The sequence below is a fragment of the Patiria miniata genome, unplaced genomic scaffold (assembly GCF_015706575.1).
Source record: "Patiria miniata isolate m_02_andy unplaced genomic scaffold, ASM1570657v1 HiC_scaffold_29, whole genome shotgun sequence".
Classification (NCBI taxonomy): Eukaryota; Metazoa; Echinodermata; class Asteroidea; order Valvatida; family Asterinidae; genus Patiria; species Patiria miniata.
This window is the reverse complement of record NW_024037068.1, coordinates 25,228,584-25,247,890: the sequence shown is the minus strand read 5'-3', so window position 1 is coordinate 25,247,890 and position 19,307 is coordinate 25,228,584. Positions and strand designations below refer to the sequence as shown.

The following is a 19,307-nucleotide window of genomic DNA, read 5'->3' as shown; positions in this document are numbered from 1 at the left end:
AGTACGTGTCACTGCAACAAAATAGCTGTAAGAACAAGCACCTATATTCTGACACAATAGACAATAATTTATTCACTCCATATTATATTTCCAGAACCGTCATGGCGGCCCATAATGACGGCGGATTGTCCAAAACGTCGGGTCACGACAGCAACCCTAACCAAGTTCCAGATTCGACGCAGACTGAGGACGAACCCGTCAAAGCACCCTCCGGAGTCAGAAGACCGCCACATCCTATTAAGACAGCTGGTCTCTTCTCTAAACTATTTTTCATGTAAGATAACTATACACCATACCTGCACATTTACCCATACTTACTTTATAATCAGGCGCGGTTCTAGAACCAATATTTTTGGGGGGCTAGCACGGTGGATCCAGAATTTTGTTCAGGGAGGCGTGCTGAAATGTTGACTGGTTATTTTTTCCAGACACTAAGGCCTCCGAAAATCAATAGGGAGCTCATGCCATATTTTCAATGGGGAGCGTCAATAAAATCCTAAAATCATTCACACTAAATTAACTAATGCACCCTTGTCAGGGCTATTTCTTCTTTAGCGGGAGACCGTTCGCATGTACATCACAATCCTTCTTTTTGCTAATGTTTTTTTTTTTTTTACGGAACTTATTTTTTGGGGCTAGACACAATTTTTGGGGGGCTACAGCCCCCCTAGCCCCCCCCCCCCCCCCCGTAGAACCGCGCCTGTTTATACTCCCTGTATTGTTATCTACATTTCCTCCTTAATTTTTTTCTCCTTAATACAATAAATTATCGTTTTCTTCTTGAAGCTGGATGTTTAATTTCTTCCGTCGGGGCTACAAGAGACCTCTTGTTGAAACAGACTTGTATGACGTTCTGCCTGACGACTCCGCTGTTTTTGTGGTCGGTAAACTCGAGAGGTAAAATATGTGCTAATGCAAAACCCTATCCCAAAACGAAATGTGTAAATGAAAACAAAGTGTCAATAGCATTTGAGCACACTATAAGCTTTCAGATCAATGACAATAACACGAACAAATACATTTACATCTGACTACCCATGGAGAGGGAAAACAATGACTATATTACAGTTGTAAATCTTTATTGTATGTTATCGGTGGTAGGTCGAGTATGGTCTTTTGAATTTCATTTCTCCACGCAGGGAGTGGAATAAAGAAATTAAGAAAAGTGAAGCCACTGGAAAGGCTCCGTCTCTTCGATGGGCGTTGGTTAGAGCTTTTGGCTGGTATTCCACAACACACGGCTTTCCTGCATTCATTGAGGTAACGAAAACCAGCTGTATGATGTGAATAAGTTTACTACCTTCCACAAAAGAGATGTAGGGAGACATTTTTCAAATACTTGGCAATTGAAACGCTAGACATTGATTACATGAATAAGACATCCGATTCGAAGTTAGTCACCTAAAGTCGAAATCGTTATTCTGGGTTATGTAATCCTAGGTTATTCACAACATTTTAAATAAAACGCATCTTTTAAATGGTAAACATTCAACACCAGATTTATGTTGAAAAACGACGGAGAGCACTTTCTACAGCAATTAATGGTCTTGATTTACCTTAAGGTGGGGATCGCTGCTGATCAGGGGATCGATATCGAGGCCAAAGGGCCGATTGATAATCAACGATAATTTTCTCAAAAACGGCAGCGGGGATTCTGATGCAAAAAATAATCTTCGCCTACAACTTGTAATTTGGAGTGGGTCTCGTGTTTGTAAATAATTGAACAAAATTCACTGTGGAAAATAACCACAAAGGGTCCATGCTGTTTACATAATATATAACTTCAACCAATCGTAAATACGTTATTATATCAGTGTTTTGTTTATTCAGATGTTCTTCTTAATTTTCAAACATGTATTTTGGATGTGGACATTGTCAACAGGAGGTCGTCTTGAAGATGGCGCAGCCAGTGATGCTGAGTCGTCTGGTTCTGTATTTCTCCACGGATCTCGTGTCGACCACGGAAGCCTACTTGCAAGCATTGGGCATGTCCTTGTCTTCCCTCCTCATGGTTATCACCCACCATGCCTGCTACTTCAGCTATGGGATCACAGGAATGAGGCTAAGGACGTCCTGCTCAGGTCTCATCTTCAGAAAGGTGATTCAAGATCCAAATAGGAAAATTCAGTATGGAGTGAACCCTTCATTGAGTTAATCCAGCTTAGTGTTATCCCCGCACGGTCCAATTCCGACCAACCAGTATAAGCTATTCATTGTTATTTCGGTTGTGTAAAAATCAAACGATTGTGTACTATATGAACCTAGCAACCTTTTGTGTAAACTGTTGTTTACACAACTTGTGTAAAATAGTACACACAACTTGTTCAGTTTTTTACACAACTGGTTACACAACTGTTGAATTATAACAAAAAATAATGTGATATTAAAAGACCAATCCCTACCATGTTGTCAGTACAACGCCATTACAGTATAAATAAACCCATCAATGCGTAGCAAACGCAGAGTACATGATTACTCCAACGATGTGTATTTAATCATTAAATCATTCATGAGTAATCTCAGCACAGCTAGTTTAAACACGATATGATATTGGTAAAGGAATCTTCACAAAATTTACAAAATGTCCTTACAAATGACATTGTAAGGAATCTAGCTAATTCTTGTTTTGTTCTCAATATTGCAGGCCTTAAGACTCAGCAACCTAGCTTTGGGAGAAACGACAATCGGTCAACTGGTCAACATCTTATCCAATGACGTCAACAGATTCGATTTGGTACGCGCCAAAAAGAGATCACGTGTGACTGCCAGTGGGACTTACAATTACACGATACTCAAAATGTGGTGACAAATTGAGCAGTATGTAAAAAACAACCCTGACCGATTGCTGTTGACGTACTAAATCCTCTGATAATTATTAAAAAAAAATTGACAGCGTCTGACCAATATACCAACTTGTTACCTTCAAGAACATTTTTTTTTGCAACAAAAGTGATGCGTAGTGAAGCAGAAAAGCTTACCCCTCTTGCGATCCGAGTGCATTCTTGATACATCAAGTCGTCAATGAATTACAAGGGTTTTATTTTACGTTCAATTACGTTCATTATTTAATGTTAATAAGCAGGGCAGGTAAAGAAAACCTATTTTATACCCAAAACTACCCAGGCGCTATCCGATAGTGTTGACGAAACGCATTCGAAAATACTCCCGTTTTGGTCACGTGACACTGACGGCTACATGACCTTAGATTCATCAGAAATAGTCAGAATCTTTTGGTTTTGGCAAAACTGTCTTGCATCCAGACCAAAAGCGGCAAATCATGGGTACTGTCCGACAAAAGGTGGTGCTCTTCCTGGCGGAACAATGCCAACAATTGCGTGTCGTTTAAAAAAAGAAACTTGTCATAAAAAAAGACACTCCTGAAAACATAATTGATGGACGTGGTTAATGCTCCTTATTCTCACGATGGGTTCTTCACAATGTTGAGACTACGTTTGACTGGCTGTTAACTTTGTGTCATTGTGTCATGGTGCACCAGCTGTAGTAGCAGCTATATATACCCCCATCGATCCCACATCCTTTCCACATTTCGTATGTCAGGAGTTGCTTAATAATGAACCAAACTGCATCGTCTCTTTTTTAATAGGTCGCCGTGTTCATCCACTACCTCTGGATAGCTCCTCTACAGCTGACTGCTGTGGTCGCCCTAGCATGGAGAGAGATCGGAGTGTCTTGCCTCGCTGGGATCTCCATTTTGATCTTCATGGCACCCCTGCAAGGTTACATGGCGAAACTATGTTCCAAATTTAGGTAATCCTGGATGCATTAAGAAACACATGGTGATATCCGTTTTGACTTATTCTTTGGCAAACTGTCGATCAGATAACTAAAGACAGTTTTGACCCCTGTACCAACAGGCAGTAGGCCTTTAGCTGTGTTGAATGTTGACATGGGATTGCTCTCTATTACGTGCACAGTACAATAATAATGACCACTTGGTGCAACAACTACTATACTACCACAACACTGGGCTACAGCTTTCGGTACACTGTGGTACCGGGGCTGTATCATTAGTCCGACGCCTCATAGGTCCGACGCCCCATAAGTGCACAATTTCGGACTTATGAGGCACAAAATTCATTTATTCAGCCTCATAGATCCTACGCCTCATACCGTCACCGGCACCACGAACTGACACCCTCTGCATCACATGTGTACACAAAAATTTAAAAATTCAAATTTCCTTTTTTTTGGCCGATATTAGCAGTTTGTATCATGAAGTTTAACATGACGAAGATTAAATTGCTGAAATCATCTAAAATAAGCAAATTTTACTAATGAATTTTCAAGAAATTAGTCAATTCTGGTCTTTTTTGTTACCACGAAGTGACCCTGCACAGGGTGTCAGTTCGTCAAAAACAAACATTTACGTGTTTTTTTAGAGTGTGCGCATGCAATAGCGTTAGGGAGTGTCAGTTCGTGAAAACGAAAATTGACGTGTTTTTGGAGAGTGCGCGCACGCATGCGCAGTGTGTGCGCGCACTCTCCCAAAACACGTCAGTTTTTGTTTTCACGAACTTCTGACTCCTCATAAGTCCGAAATGTCGGACTTATAGGCGTCGGACTTATGAGCAGACCCCGTGGTACCAATGTCGTCTAAATATACAATTGTCTGGTATGCATATGTGCATATTGTGTTAGACAAACCCTGTGCAATGTGAGATGTTTCGTTATAAAACCAAAAAGGTAGGTTAACATTATACTACACTAATTTCCGAGGTGAGGAGTGTTTTGTTTTAAATTGTCTTCACTCTAAAGTAATGCAACTTTAAACAACCTCAAGATCTTTGTTGTAAAATTTCCCATTTGCCGTTTTCCTTTTTTCAGATCCAAAACGGCCTTGTTGTCGGATGCAAGGATCCGCATCATGAATGAAGTGATATCTGGCATACGCGTCATCAAAATATACGCGTGGGAACACTCGTTTGGAAAACTTGTCGCCGAAAGCCGAGAGTAAGTTGACTTCCCTCATACAATATATCTGCCCAGAGCAAGGGCGGATACAGAACTTGATTCTCGGGGGGGGGGGGGGGTGAAGATGGCTCGAGTATTATTATTTCTTGAAGGGGAGGGAATGCAGTGTATGAAGTATCGCACGCTATTGCCATAGTGTAATTTAAAACTAAAGGGTTTGTGTAATGAGCTTACCTGCTGACCGGACTTGTTGTCAGCTGTCTGGGGCCGATGGCTGCTGTGTGGAGCCCTTCCGACCTTTGGCAATTCCAGTCTGTTCAGGTGATTATCGACAACTGGGGCCTATTTTTTGGCTTTGCTTAGCACAAAAAAGTCTGGTTTATAAAAGCAGGTTACCAGCAAAAACTCCATGTATGTATATTACTCTTGATTAGTATTTAGCTGTTGTTTGCTATAGCATGAAAACCACGCGGAGTTTTGGCTGATAGGCTGCTTTTATAAGCCAGACTTCCTTGTGCAAAGCAAATTGGTTTGCTTAGCAGCACCGTGAAATTGGGCCCTGGTACCGTGCAGTGAGTAGGTCTACAAAGTTGCGATGGTGAGATGGTCGGCAAATAAACCAGTTTATCTAAGTAAGCAGTCTGCTGAATAAACAAAAATAAGTTTTTTTGTAGACAGTTTTGTTTCTTCCTGTCTACAGAAAGGAGGTACGGAAAATTTTGCACAGTGCCTATTTGCGCGCAATAATTGGAGCCCTCCGGTTCGACGTCCCTCTATTGACGACATTCATCACATTCATCGTCTACGCCTCTCTGGGAAATCCCGTCACGCCTTCTAAGGTCTTCCCCGTCCTCGCACTGTTCTACAGCGCCAGGACTTGCCTGTCCAAAAATTTCCCAAGCGGGGTCATGTACTTGTCAGAGGGACTCGTCTCCATTCGAAGGATTCAGGTGAGAATTGCAAACAGAAAATCCTCAGGCCGACAAAGTTAAGATTATATGTATCCTCGATTTGTGAAGATCGTCTTCCTAAGTGTTCACTATCATAAATGGTTGTTGGCTTCCAATTTTTCAGAGTACTTTACTCTATTCAAAGACTTCGGGTGATAAAGACCGTGGTGAAAGGGTACACTCAAATATAATTAGAGTACACTTTGTAATACAAACAAATTATGGATATAATAAAAATAAATCCTTTGTCCCGGCTGGTAATTATTATCTGCTCACTGAATAGGACCAGCACTACACTCGTTTCTGCTAGGTCTGGCTGGGTATGCTGTACACAGACGAAGGTGTCTTTCATATTGTCTTTGATGGTACTTCTTTGTTCTTCTGACCAGATGTTTTTGCTGATGGAGGAGCTGCAGAGACAGGCAAATGAGCCTAATACGGACATCATTGATAATATTTTCCTGGAAGAGCAAACGGCCTTATTGGAAAAGATCAAAACAGATGGTTTTCTTGGGAACGAATTGGACATCTCAGAGCATTCAGAGAGCGCGCAAACAGAGAGAACGAGTAGTCTAAATGAGTCTGTGGACAATGGTGAGTTGGTTGACTACCTTAGAACTGCCGTAAACAAGGAAAAGGAACCAGACGAGACTAACCTTGATACGAACGAGCTCGATACTGAGAAAGAAGATGGGGCACGAATTGTTGTGGAGAACATGCACGGATCTTGGAACAAGGTAGAGTTGCCCATATTAATAATAATAATAATAATATAATTGATAATCATATACAGGGAAGACATTCACATAGATTTGTGCGTACACACACACACACACCCATTCTCAAATTTGTATCCTTGTGGAGACATTCCTTTGTTCTCATGTAGTAAAGTGTTCAATTTTGAAAGTGAAGATTCAAAATGCTCTTATTTTAACCAGAATTAGTTTCCTTGGCTGAAATTTGGACTTAATATCCCTTTTCTAAAACTCTTTCATTTGCGACCGATCAACCCACCTTGGAAATTCCTAGTTTTTGAGTAAAACCCATATATCTATTTCGTGAAAACCTTGTGGAGACCTATTCATCTATAGAAATTGCCCTGTGGAGACCTTTACAATGTTTTGTTCCCTATTGTGTGTGTGTCTCCACAAGGATACGAATTTGTAGTCACCCCGTCGCGAATTTCTATACGCCCGAGGACAATGCTTTGTGTTTCATTTGTCCTTGTATTATAACACTTCCCCTTACACTAAGCACGCAATCGTGCGATCGAGGACAATTTCGAAAAAAAGCACCGTCGTTCGAGGAATTGAAAGGATCTTTTGTAATCCTTTGTGGGTCTGTCCTCAATCGTAATGCCATACAAGAGCACCCACACACACACACTGACGCTTACATAGGCATAGAAGTGGGGTACTTCATTTGTTCTAGTGTACTAAAATTTCGCAACGTCGCACACTTTTTTTTAAATGCTCTTATTGTAACCATAGTTAATTTCCTGGGCTGAAATTCGGACTTAATATCCCTTTTCTAAAACTCTTTTATTTGCGACTTATCAACCCACCTTGGAAATTCCTAATTTTTGAGTAAAATCTATATATCTATTTCGTTAATAACTTGTGGGGTACCAAAACGGTACCCCGCAAGTTGGTGGGCATTCCTTGTGGGGTACCTCCCATTGTTCCGGTACCCCACAAGGCAGTGGTTGTACACGCCCACACACACACACGCGATTATCCGTTTTTTTCTAAACCCAATTTTCCTCATCCTAGCCCATGAATTTCGGTATTTTTGCTAATTGGAACATGAACGATCGATCTAGCGTATTTGCGACAATGAAATGTCGCCTCTAAAAAGGCGGCTGAGGCATTAGGGAGACATTGAAACGTCTCTCAAATTACGCATGTCTACCCAATGGGAAACCTCACAGGCTAAAGTGTGTCCCAAATGGTAACATTTGCGATAGTATAAATAACAACCACAGTTTGACACTTCATAGACTTGTGACCGAAACTAAGAAGACGTGCATATGAGACGTCATGCACATACATGCCATGCAACCAAAAACTTAAACCGTACGTAGCTCTAGCCTTTGACAAAATGGCGGCCTTAAGAATAGGGCGACAGTACTACTAGTCGACCTAACCAAGAAAATTTTTATGACCATAATGCTTATTCATAAAAAGTACGTATCCACCATTGTTGGTGCTCAAGGCGTTACATTATTGTCATCCTGCTCATGCGACCAATAAAACATTCAAAATACCATCTCAGCTCCATGGGGTGTATACAGCTCGATAATGCCATTTCGGCGCATAGCAGCTAAAATCTACCATAATAACCATCTCTGACCTCACAAATACCCATTTACTCCTGGATTAATAGAAGCAATGAGTGACAAAGTGACTTGCCCAAGGTCACAAGCACCATGGCCGCAGGCTGGACTCGAACCCACAACCTACATAATTACCCAATGGAACGATTGAAGTAATATTGTGTCATTGTTTGTTTTTCCATGACTTCTATATTTGATTCGAAGTAGAAATATCGTATAAAACACAATCAGATAGAATTGTTTTTACTCAATCAAAAGGACATCAGGAACACAGTGCTACAAGACGTCACTTTCCGAATTCAACCAGGGGAGTTGCTTGCCGTCATTGGGCCCGTTGGGTGTGGCAAGGTGAGTAAACCAAATGATTAGAATCCGGTGAATCCTTCCTTTGACATATTGTGGCGGATTCTCCTGATGAGACCATTTCTCAGACCCGAGACGTTGCAAGCAATGTTAATGTTAAGGGATGCAAATTCGTTTTGGTAGAAATGTACCGCCGAATGAATTGATTAGGTAACTCGGCCCAAATAAGTCAAATAAGCACCGTAGGACACCTTGTTTTGGCCACAGCAATAACAATATAGCTTATTGAATCAACAATTAATTGCGCTAGTCTCCTATGAAACAAGTCAACACGTGGGTTGCACTTTCGCTACAATATAGAGGTTCATATTTTTCTGCCCCTTCATATTAGTGTGTGTAGTTCATCTTTCAATATTTATACACGAGGTAAGCCGGGCGGCTTACCGTTTACATCCTGAAGGATTGGTTTAATTTGGGATGCTTGACATGTTCTCCTGTTCTCCATCTTCTCTACAATTTCTCTTGACTGGTACAGTCAGTCAAAGACTTATTCGATAGATATCATTGATCTCTTTGTGTGAGTCCCCGCATGAAATACGTTAATTTATACCCACAATGATGAAGGCGTCACAATCTCAGGTGTTTGATGTTTACTTCTTAACAGTCTTCGCTTCTGATGTCCCTTCTGGGAGAGATGCCTACTGTATCAGGAGTTAACGTCTTGAATGGTCGGGTTGGCTACACGGCTCAACAGCCCTGGATCCTTTCTGGCTCGCTAAGGGACAACATCCTCTTCGGCAACGAATACCAGCCGGCCAAGTACCAACGAATCATCACACAGTGTGCGCTAACCAGGGTAAGTTTGTGGGGACCATTGAAAGTGGCGCTGTTCAATCGCTGGTGATCTTTGCATGACACTTCTTGGGTTTTAAAAATCTTGACTTCGTCCACAGACTCTGTTCTAAAAGAATTTGGGGGCCCTTACTTAAAGGATTTGAGAGACTTTGACTTAATGTCAGGCCGCGTTTTGCTTGGGAAGACATTGAACTATGTTATCCCGGCAAACAAAATAAAGAAAATCCTATGTTGTCTTGACCCTTTTGATAATTCTTAAGCCACGGATGAAAACTCGAGGCTGATACACTTTTTCTGTATGCAGAATAATTGTGTAACCCTGAGCTCCTATTTACAGGATATCGAACTGCTTCCTGAAGGTGACCTGACGCTGGTTGGTGAGCGTGGTGTGACCCTTAGTGGAGGTCAGAGGGCAAGGGTTAGCCTCGCCAGGGCCCTGTACAGCGATGTCGATGTGTATCTACTTGATGATCCTCTGAGTGCAGTAGATCCAGCAGTTGGTAGACACCTCTTTGAAAAGTGAGAACCTACAATGGATAAAAACAAATTGTACTTATCTTTCCAGAAACGTCTCATTTCAAGAGATGGCAACTTTTGTATTTGTTTTTCCAATAGGTGCATTCTCCATGAAATGAGGGACAAAGCTGTGATCCTTGTCACCCATCAGCTTCAATTCATTGACAAGGCGGACAAGATTCTCATTCTTAAGGAGGTACTTAAATAAATATACATGAACCTTTTCGGCACTCACCTTCGTTTCGCGGCAATTTCCGAGGTAAACCCAACCAAGGTAGTTCACGTCATTTAAGGATGTCTTCATGTGAAGATATATATGTGAAGATATAGTACAGGCTGCAGTGCTGAATTTTGATGATTTTTTTTCTTATTAAGAAGCAGTTCATTTCACGTTGATAACTTCAGTGGTGATAGAGAAAAGATAATAACATTATTTGTTTTTTAAATATAGTTATTATTGTCAGATATTTATCTCTCATCTGTAAGGGTAAGGTGGCTGGATACGGAACCTTCCAAGAGCTGCAGGAAGACGGCATGGACTTCGCTGCCCTTTTGAAGAAGAAATCTGTAGATGGTGATTACGATGGAGAGAATGATGTAAATCCTGAACGACTTGACGACACGGTGTCCATCTGTTCCGATGTCTCGTTTCACCCCGACAGTCATGAGGTGCGTTTTCTTGGTTCATGCACAAAACGATTCGTAAAGTGGATTCCTTCGTAAGAAAAAAATACAAGTGGAATTTATTCAAATGAGTTTATATATATCAATCAATTATCTAATTGTCTAGGTTGAGACACCTGTTGATGTCGTCCTTGAGGATATGGCGGCCGGCACTGTGGAGTGGATGGCGTACATCCGGTTCTTCAGAGCGGCTGCTGGGGTACCCTTTCTGCTCTTCTGGGTCATTGTTGTAGTCGGTGCACAGGTAGATTCTTATCGCCGGGATTATAAAAAAAAGCTTCACCTGCCTCTTTAACCTCAATAATATCAAAAATTAGGTTTTTGGTATAATTTGGTGACTCTAAAATCAATTGGAAGGCTACACCGTTGATGGGTAATATGCTTACCGTTGATATTGTGTTTGTTTAACAGTAAAAAAAAAAAAAACCTAAAGCAGCATCCTACTGATTTGGCTTAACTAAGCTACGGTTTCTGCTTCTCTGCTTTTGGTTTAAGGCATTGCTTTCTTACACGAATGTCTGGCTAGCGATGTGGACAATCGAAGAAGAGAAGGATCTAGTGGACAGAAATGTTACCAGTCAGGTTGGTTGACGGGTAGGATCAGTATCAGGAAAGGTATGGCGTACAGAGCCATTTGCTGAAGTACACTTGGTCAAATAGTCAGGGTAGATGCAGTTGTATTGAAATTGAGATACCTTTTTGAAACCTAGCGAGCATGTGCAAGCTTTAATTATGGTTTAATCCTTTTTTAGTTGACCACCCACTAGTTCAACGGTTTGTGCTGACTACTCACAAGTGAAAGGGCGTCTCGAAGAACGTAGCGATGACGCTTACGTGAAATTCCAATCAGGCCATCTTGAAAAATAAAGTTATTCTTTATCCACAAACGATTAGCTCAGTGTTAGTTATGTGACAGGTAAAACCTAAGGAAACGCTTGGCCTAGCTTTTTCTTTCATTTTGTCCTATGTGTAGTATTATCAGGACGGCACGGAGTACGAGGACCGGTCATACTACATAAGCATATACGCCATCTTGTGTGGAGCTACCACCGCCGCCTTGTTTCTTCGCGCCTTTCTGTTCTTCCATGTCTTTGTTACCGCCTCAAAGGCCCTACACAACCAGATGTTTGGCGCTATCATCAGAGCGCCCATGCAGTTTTTTGATACAAATCCTGTGGGTGAGACACTGTTAATCAATTACCGCGTTGGTCAAGTGTAATCGGTGTCCTTAGAGGCAAGGAGAGGTACATGTTTTGTAGTTTACAAAACAGAATATTGTGCGTTGTGTATGCACATCATCGCGGCCGTTCGTTTGTTTAATCATACTGCGGGGCCTGCACACATGCCCCCAGTTCGATGGATCATTATTGGACAGTTTAGTGCACCGAACAGGCTCTACGCTAACCTCAAATGGGATCATGGAAGATACCACATATTGTCTGCACGATGGCAAAATGTAAACGTTCTGCCAGAAATGCAAGGACCTGATGTATGTATATTTCGGTTCCAGGTCGGATTCTGAATCGCTTTGCTAAAGATATTGGCTACATGGATGACGTTTTGCCATCTACATTCACCGAATTCCTTGAGGTAAAGTACAGACTACACAAACACAATTATGCGTATGCGTATATCAAAAAAAAGGTGAGTTGCCTTCTACTGACAATTTCTAACAAACTGGATTTACTTAAATATTGATTATCTGAGTATCTAGAAAATTAAATCAAAGACCTGATTGTCAGTGCCTCAATTTCTGGTTGTTAATTAATGTCATTGTTTCATTGTCTTCTCCAGATTTCTTTAAGTGCCATTGCCAATGTCATCCTGATCTCCATCTTCAACCCTTTTTGCCTCGTTTTCACATTGCCGATCGGAGTCGTCTTTCAGTTCACGAGGAAGTACTACCTAGCCTCCTCTCGAGACGTTAAAAGATTGGAAGCAATAGGTAGGCCAATCTTGAACGTTGAAATGCATAATCACAAGATCATAATGTAAAATGATGAACAATGATAAAAGAAAAACTTTGTCACAGGCGGTAACATATCCCGCAGGGGGAAAGAGACAAGGGAAGGGGGAATTTTACCTTAATAACTTGTTTTGGGGAAGAAAATAAATAAAAAATTAAGATTACTTGAGGTTGTTTTCCAGCAAAATGAGGTACACCTTTTTAAATTAAATATATACTCTTTTCCCCTTTTTTACAAAATTGGGGCCGTGGATTGTTTTCAGAAACATTACTCATTTTGCCCATTGGACACAAACATGCATTTTACGGTGTAATGATAACACAATTCTTGATGTAGCTTGTCATTTCACCTGATATTCTTTTGTGATGAACTCGTGATGACTACAGATATCGAACACAACTGTCCTGTTGCCTCCTTCATTGGATGGTTTGACCGATTATGTAATCATGTGCACCTGTTTTAGCTCGCAGTCCAGTATTCTCCCACCTGTCAGCCACCCTGACTGGTCTTAGTACCGTCCGCGCCTTCAAGGCTCAGCAGCGATTCACCGAGGACTTTGACGGGTACCTGGACGGCCACACTAGGGCCTGGTTCCTATTCCTGTCCGCGGCTCGATGGTTCGGTGTTCAGCTGGATTTCTTGTGTGTGTTATTTGTCACCGGAGTCAGTTTGGCATGCGTCTTTGCCGCAGATCGTAAGTCAGTACTTACACAAAGTAACTTAGTCCAGTAAACAAAGATAATCACAGGTAGTATGGATGAAGTGGCCTTAAACCATTAAACCATTTCATAATAATGAGTGCAAAACTTCACACTTAAACAACTTTGGTAATATAGTTTTGCCCAACCTTATCATGAAATTACAGTGCCTTAATTGTGGGTTGATTCGGGTAATAAGTGGCGAACCTCAAGGATGAATATGCTCAAGAGTGTAGACAATTGGTGAGTGGCCAACATGGGGCTAACTGCCAAATTTGAGAGTATATTCAACTTTATGTGAGAAGTTAACTTGGTATAACCTATGACAGTACAGCAGTTTAGAATAATATTAATTTTTGAGACCCATTGGGGGTAAAACTATAAAAAAAAATATGCTTCAAGATGTGACTACGATATGCATGTATAGGCTACATGTACAATGGCTTTTAAACACACGGGTATGTACAACGCGCATGTACACTGATCATGTTGACGCGCGCGTTTGCACACCTGACATGTGTATAAATAACGACAGTCACCCTAATAAGCATAATTTGCTACATTAATTTTGAAGTAAAAAAACCTGTCATCAGGTACGTCCATTATTGTTCGGAATGTGGGGCTTAAATGAATATAGTATTAGGCCAAAAAAAGTCTCCAGTTTCTGGTATGGAGCTTGCCCAAAAAGTGTTGCGGCGACGCGGCTTCTTTTTTTTTAACCTGACTTTTTTGCTTCAAATGTCGGCTGATGACTGCAAATGGTGCCTGACTAAACTTAATGCAAATATATGGGAGTCCAGAGAGGCCACATAAAGCTTATTCTTGATCATAACCCCATCTAAATACACGTTAAAATTGTGCAGCAGCAGGATTCCAGTCAAACCAGTGAGTTTGGCGGTTTTGAGACATCATCTTTCATTGAAAAAAAAAATCCTTTTGCCGACGCGCATGGCTACGGCGACGCGCGCGCATACCAGAAACCGGAGACTGTTTTGTTTGGCCTTAGGGACACAGTTATTACAGATATTAATCTTTACTTCATCTTCAAGCTTTGCGCATCCTTTGCATTACCATCTAAGTTTTCAGTTGACCGCCATCTTGAATATACCTATAACAGCTTCAACTAATTAGTAATGATTAAAGAAGGGGTTTTTCACTTTAGAAGGCTTAGCAGATGGTCAACAAAAGACACAAGTGATAGATTTGGTATCCATTGGTCTTAACAATTTGCCAAAGTCCGTGTCGAAGATAATCTGGTTAAAAAGGGTGTATTTTATTTTGTTTTTCCCGTAGTTCTTGATCTCAACTCTGGCATTGTCGGTCTCTCATTGACGTATGCGATGGGTCTCATGGGGGAGTTCCAGTGGGCGGTGCGACAGAGTGCAGAGTTAGAAAACCAGGTAAGCTCTGACAGTTATCCCTCTCCAAAAGAAACGCTTGTGGCTACGGCTTTTTTTCACCGTGTCGCTTTGCCAGAACCAAATCTGTAGCCAAAAATGATCTCGTGCATTTGGACACGACTCAAGTCGGATGCGAGCGGATCAGCTATCATGGTGATCAGCAGAGAGATGTCAGAGAAGATGATATTTTACAATATTGATCTGGTGACTAACGTTTAGTTTGACCAAACATTTCATTTCATAGAGTGACACTTCCGAAGTCCATGCATGTAATTAGGACAGTCCCCAGTGCATCTATGCAGGACTCGACAACATCAGAGCTTTTCATCAGAATTCATTCTGTTTTGACGTCACAACATTTTGTAGACAGAACAAACTGAAGTGATTGAAGGCTATCTGTGTCATCAGTGGCACTCTGTCTTTTTATGTACGTTCAGATGATATCTGTAGAGCGTGTTTGTGAGTACATCGATATCAAACCGGAGGCACCGTTGCAAACCGATCACAAGCCACCTTCAGACTGGCCTCAATGTGGCGGCATTACGCTCCAAGATGTCTCTCTGAGATACAGTGATGATGGGCCACTGGTACTACGCGAAATTAACTGCGTCATCAAGCCAAATGAGAAGGTGAGGCTACATGTCCATGTGTGCAAACGAAGGTTCTACTTTACTTGTTATCGTTATTCTTGCCAAAACAAAAATGCAAAGCAGAATCAGGCGTCAGCCGAGTGATTTGAAGAAGGAAGAGTCTGCATGTACTTTCCGATGTAATCCACGACCATACATGTATTAATTAGAATTAGATCGTATACCAACATGAATTTGGAAGGGAGGTGGGATCAATGCTCTCTCGGGATTGCTGCATCAACCATAGCTTGGTCTATGATTAACTGGTTAAAACAGATTTGTGTTTGGTGAATTCGATCAAGTTACATGAAGCACTTATTTCGAAGGCTTAAAAAATCATCCTTATACCCATCACATCGCGGCTTTCAGGTGGGCATCGTAGGCCGGACAGGAGCCGGCAAAAGTTCCCTGATGACAGTGTTGATGAGACTGGCTGAGCCCACAGGTACCGTAATGATAGACGGTATCAACACAGGCCTGATAGGACTGCATGACCTCCGCAAGAAAGTCTCATTCATCCCACAGGTAATGAAAGCCCATTAGCATTGGTGGCATGGGTGGCTTGTGCGTAAAGCGCTCGCCTCTCACCAAGGTGACCACGGCTCGAATCCCGGCCGCGGATCACATGTGAGTAGAGTTGTGCGTTGGTTCTCCCCTGTGCAACGAGGGTTTTTCTCCGGGACCTCCGGTTTTCCTCCCTCTGGAAAAAAATCAAACACTTTTCTCACCTAGGCTGTGCTCCGTAGTCGTATATGGGTCGATGTGGCCGGCAGCCATAGGCGTCTTTACGTGCCAGCGGCCCTATCACGTTGTAGCCGCGTCCTCTGCAATTCAGCATACCAGCTGCGAGTAAGGATGATTAGCCTCCCCAAATTTATTATAATTATTTTTATAACTTAGCAAACTGTACACATGTTCAGTTTATCACCTCGAGTAGGCCTACGCCATGAGCTTTTGCTACTTTTCTGGAAAGGTTAGGGGTGTTAGTTCTTTTTTAACGTCGAACATAATATCTACGTATCTGCTTTTAAAACTAGTTCGTGATATCGTAGAACCATTTTTTTTGTAACCTTGTGTGTTTTTTTGGGTTCCCCATGCTCAAAGGACCCGGTTCTATTCAGCGGAACACTTCGCAAGAACCTGGATCCTTTCAGTGAACACTCGGATTCTGATATATGGAGGGCTGTTGAAGAGGTACGCTATGTGTTCTGCTTTCGTCTATGCCCTGTTTGTTCATTCAGGCTATACTGAGACAATGACACACAAACAAATCTAAAACTGCAGATATAAAAATGCCTTTTTCTCGCACTGGCTTTCGCTCGGTATCGATTTCAGCAGTAGGTAATCTAAACTGTAAACCGAATTAATAATCCAAGATTTCCATCATTGGGGCTTAAAAGCGATGAAAAATGTTGCGACAGATAACTAGACAAATCTCTGGAAGATGGAGAAATGTAGAAAACAAGAAGAGACTACTTGTGGATATGATATTCACTCTTACGAGCGCCTTTTTGTGTCCCAAATTAAAGGTTGAGTTGAAACCAGCGATTGAGGAGCTACCGGACAAGTTGGAGGCAGTCTTGACCGAGGGAGGCACTAATTTCAGTGTGGGTCAGAGGCAGCTACTGTGCCTGGCTAGGGCTATCCTACGCAAGAACAAGATCCTCATAGTGGACGAAGCCACAGCCAACGTGGACATCAGGTGAGTGAACATGCTTAGGAATTACCTGGCAAACGCCATACCCCCGTTTTAACTGAATCAACTGTATCATCCACCTGTTTTATTTCTCATACATACAATCAGATAGCCCGTAAAAAAACTCGCTGGCGCTTTACACTAATCCTGAAAAATAAAATGAGGAAAGACCACTTATAAATATACGCCTATTTCCACCTGCTACTGATTTACAGGATCAGTGTTGATTGAAGAGCTGAGACCATTTATGGTCAAAGTGGATTTCTGGATAAACTGATAGAATTGAAAAGTGGGCTAAACCCCTATTTATATTTGGCGGCGGCTTTTAGAGATCTTATTATTGTCGTAAAAATATTAAGTTCTTATTTTATTTTTTATTTCCTTCCAATAGAACTGACCGCTTGATTCAGGCAACCATCAGACGGCGGTTCAAACACTGCACAGTTCTGACAATAGCTCATCGTCTCAACACAATAATGGACTTGGACAAAGTTATGGTATGACTTCAGGGCATACGAGATTTAATAATAGAATGTTGATTGACCAACAGAATATACTGTTTTCGCATTACGTCGGTCGCACCACGAACCGGCGTATCTACATTTTTGGCAAAATGGAGTTTTCGTTATAAACGTTTATATTGCATCGAAATGCTCCTCTTCACATAGTATTAATCTGATCTGAATATCAAAAACACTCACCAGACTCTGCGGTATATCTCTAAAAACTCCGAAATCATTCACAACAATGTGACGTTTTACGATAAACCGCTTTATACGCAAATTCCCAAAGTGCTAAGACGTCACACAAGAGCATCGACATGAAAAGTGTGAATTTGGCGTTTCACGAACCGACGTATCCCGGTCTCTGCCACAATTACGTGCATTGTAAGGAATACGATAATGTTTCACGAAGTGACGTGTATCTTGAAAACCGAATTTCTTAAAAACTAAGCAACTAAGATGCACACGGATTGCATACAATAAAGTTTAAATTGGGATACGTCGGTTCGTGGTGCAACCGATTTTGTAATACATTGTGATGTGATGTGTTTGATTGATCCATCCAAAATGTCGGGTTTTTTAACAATTCGGAGGAGATGTGTCTTTTGATTCCCGAGGTGATCATTAAGTCTTGTTGCTGTTTTTCAGGTGCTTGACGCAGGGCAGCTCATCGAGTTTGACGAGCCTTACGTTCTGCTTCAGACGAAAGACAGTATCTTCAGCAAGATGGTGCAAGAGACCGGCAAGGCAGAGGCAGCCAAACTCCTGCAGATCGCCAAAAAGACCTCATCGACACTGAAGACGTTGACGAACCTATCTACCTCTTAACCTTTACCAATAAGGAGTATCTTTTTCGGCTGGGACGGGCTACAAATTCCCAAAATATAATATTGTGTTCAAAACAAATTGATTTACATGAAACCATGTAGTGTAATTTAATTAATTTCGTAATTGATTAATAAATCTTATAAAATATTATATAGCGTCGAATCCGCCAAGTAAAATGATCATGGCGCGTTCAACATCATTAAATGATAACTGTAAGGTTTTACAGCAAAAATTAGTGAAATTCAAACTGAAAAGAAAGGAGAGGTGAACAAATTTAAATAACTGCAAAGAAGACGTTTGTCGTAATTCAACTCTTGGGTTGTTCCAGAGGCAAACGCATGACAAACGTTCCATGGCAAACGCATGATGGAGCACTGCATTGTAAGAAGCTTTTCATGTGGACATGATTTACAGACGTAGATACGAGTTTGCCGACACGAGCCAAGATTTGCAATCAACAATGACTAGTAGAAAATGCAGATGAACCTATGCATGCCTGTCTATACATGTGGGCACCCATCGTTGCCCAATGATGTTGATATGGTCATGGACGAGGGAAGCGTAAATTGTATTCCCAGAACAGTTGGGGCCAAGTCATGCATAATTCAGTAGTTTCAATCTGCCAGGTATGTTTATTCATGAAAACAGAACAATGTTATCAAGAACATTGTTGTTATTTAGTCAACCAGTTACGTTAGAGCATTTGAAAGTGCGGCCGTCGTCGAGTTACCGCAGGAGCCTAGCTAGTAGATAACGAGATGAGCTATGGATATAAAGATCCCTGGTTCGAATCCACGTCGTTTTTATCAACTTTTTTTTTCTCTCAATTTATCGTTGCAATAATTTTAATTTAACCCAAAGTGCCTTGCAAGTGCCTTGCAATGATTCAAAGGAAAAACTGAACTGTGCATGATTAGGCCCCAACTCTCCAAAATTGCGCACGCAGGAAGTGACTTACCATTGAATATGAATTGCGCCCCCTATTGTTTTCAAACGATATTGAAACTATCA

At 41.4% G+C, this 19,307-nt stretch overlaps 1 protein-coding gene across 1 annotated transcript; it reads left to right on the top strand.

Annotated features, from left to right (window-relative positions):
* The first annotated feature begins 790 nt into the window (after positions 1-790).
* LOC119735313 (multidrug resistance-associated protein 4-like) lies at positions 791-18,394 on the top strand. The gene is made up of 26 exons (XM_038209011.1): positions 791-897; positions 1,140-1,260; positions 1,883-2,098; positions 2,645-2,734; positions 3,605-3,768; positions 4,846-4,971; positions 5,633-5,882; positions 6,272-6,619; positions 8,476-8,565; positions 9,185-9,376; positions 9,713-9,894; positions 9,991-10,087; positions 10,378-10,560; positions 10,682-10,819; positions 11,071-11,157; positions 11,549-11,753; positions 12,086-12,165; positions 12,370-12,520; positions 13,006-13,236; positions 14,534-14,640; positions 15,078-15,269; positions 15,639-15,794; positions 16,374-16,463; positions 16,799-16,971; positions 17,357-17,462; positions 18,117-18,394. The coding sequence occupies exons 1-26, from the start codon at positions 791-793 to the stop codon at positions 18,294-18,296; spliced, it is 4,062 nt and encodes a 1,353-aa protein (XP_038064939.1). The 3' UTR covers positions 18,297-18,394.
* Positions 18,395-19,307: the final 913 nt, after the last annotated feature.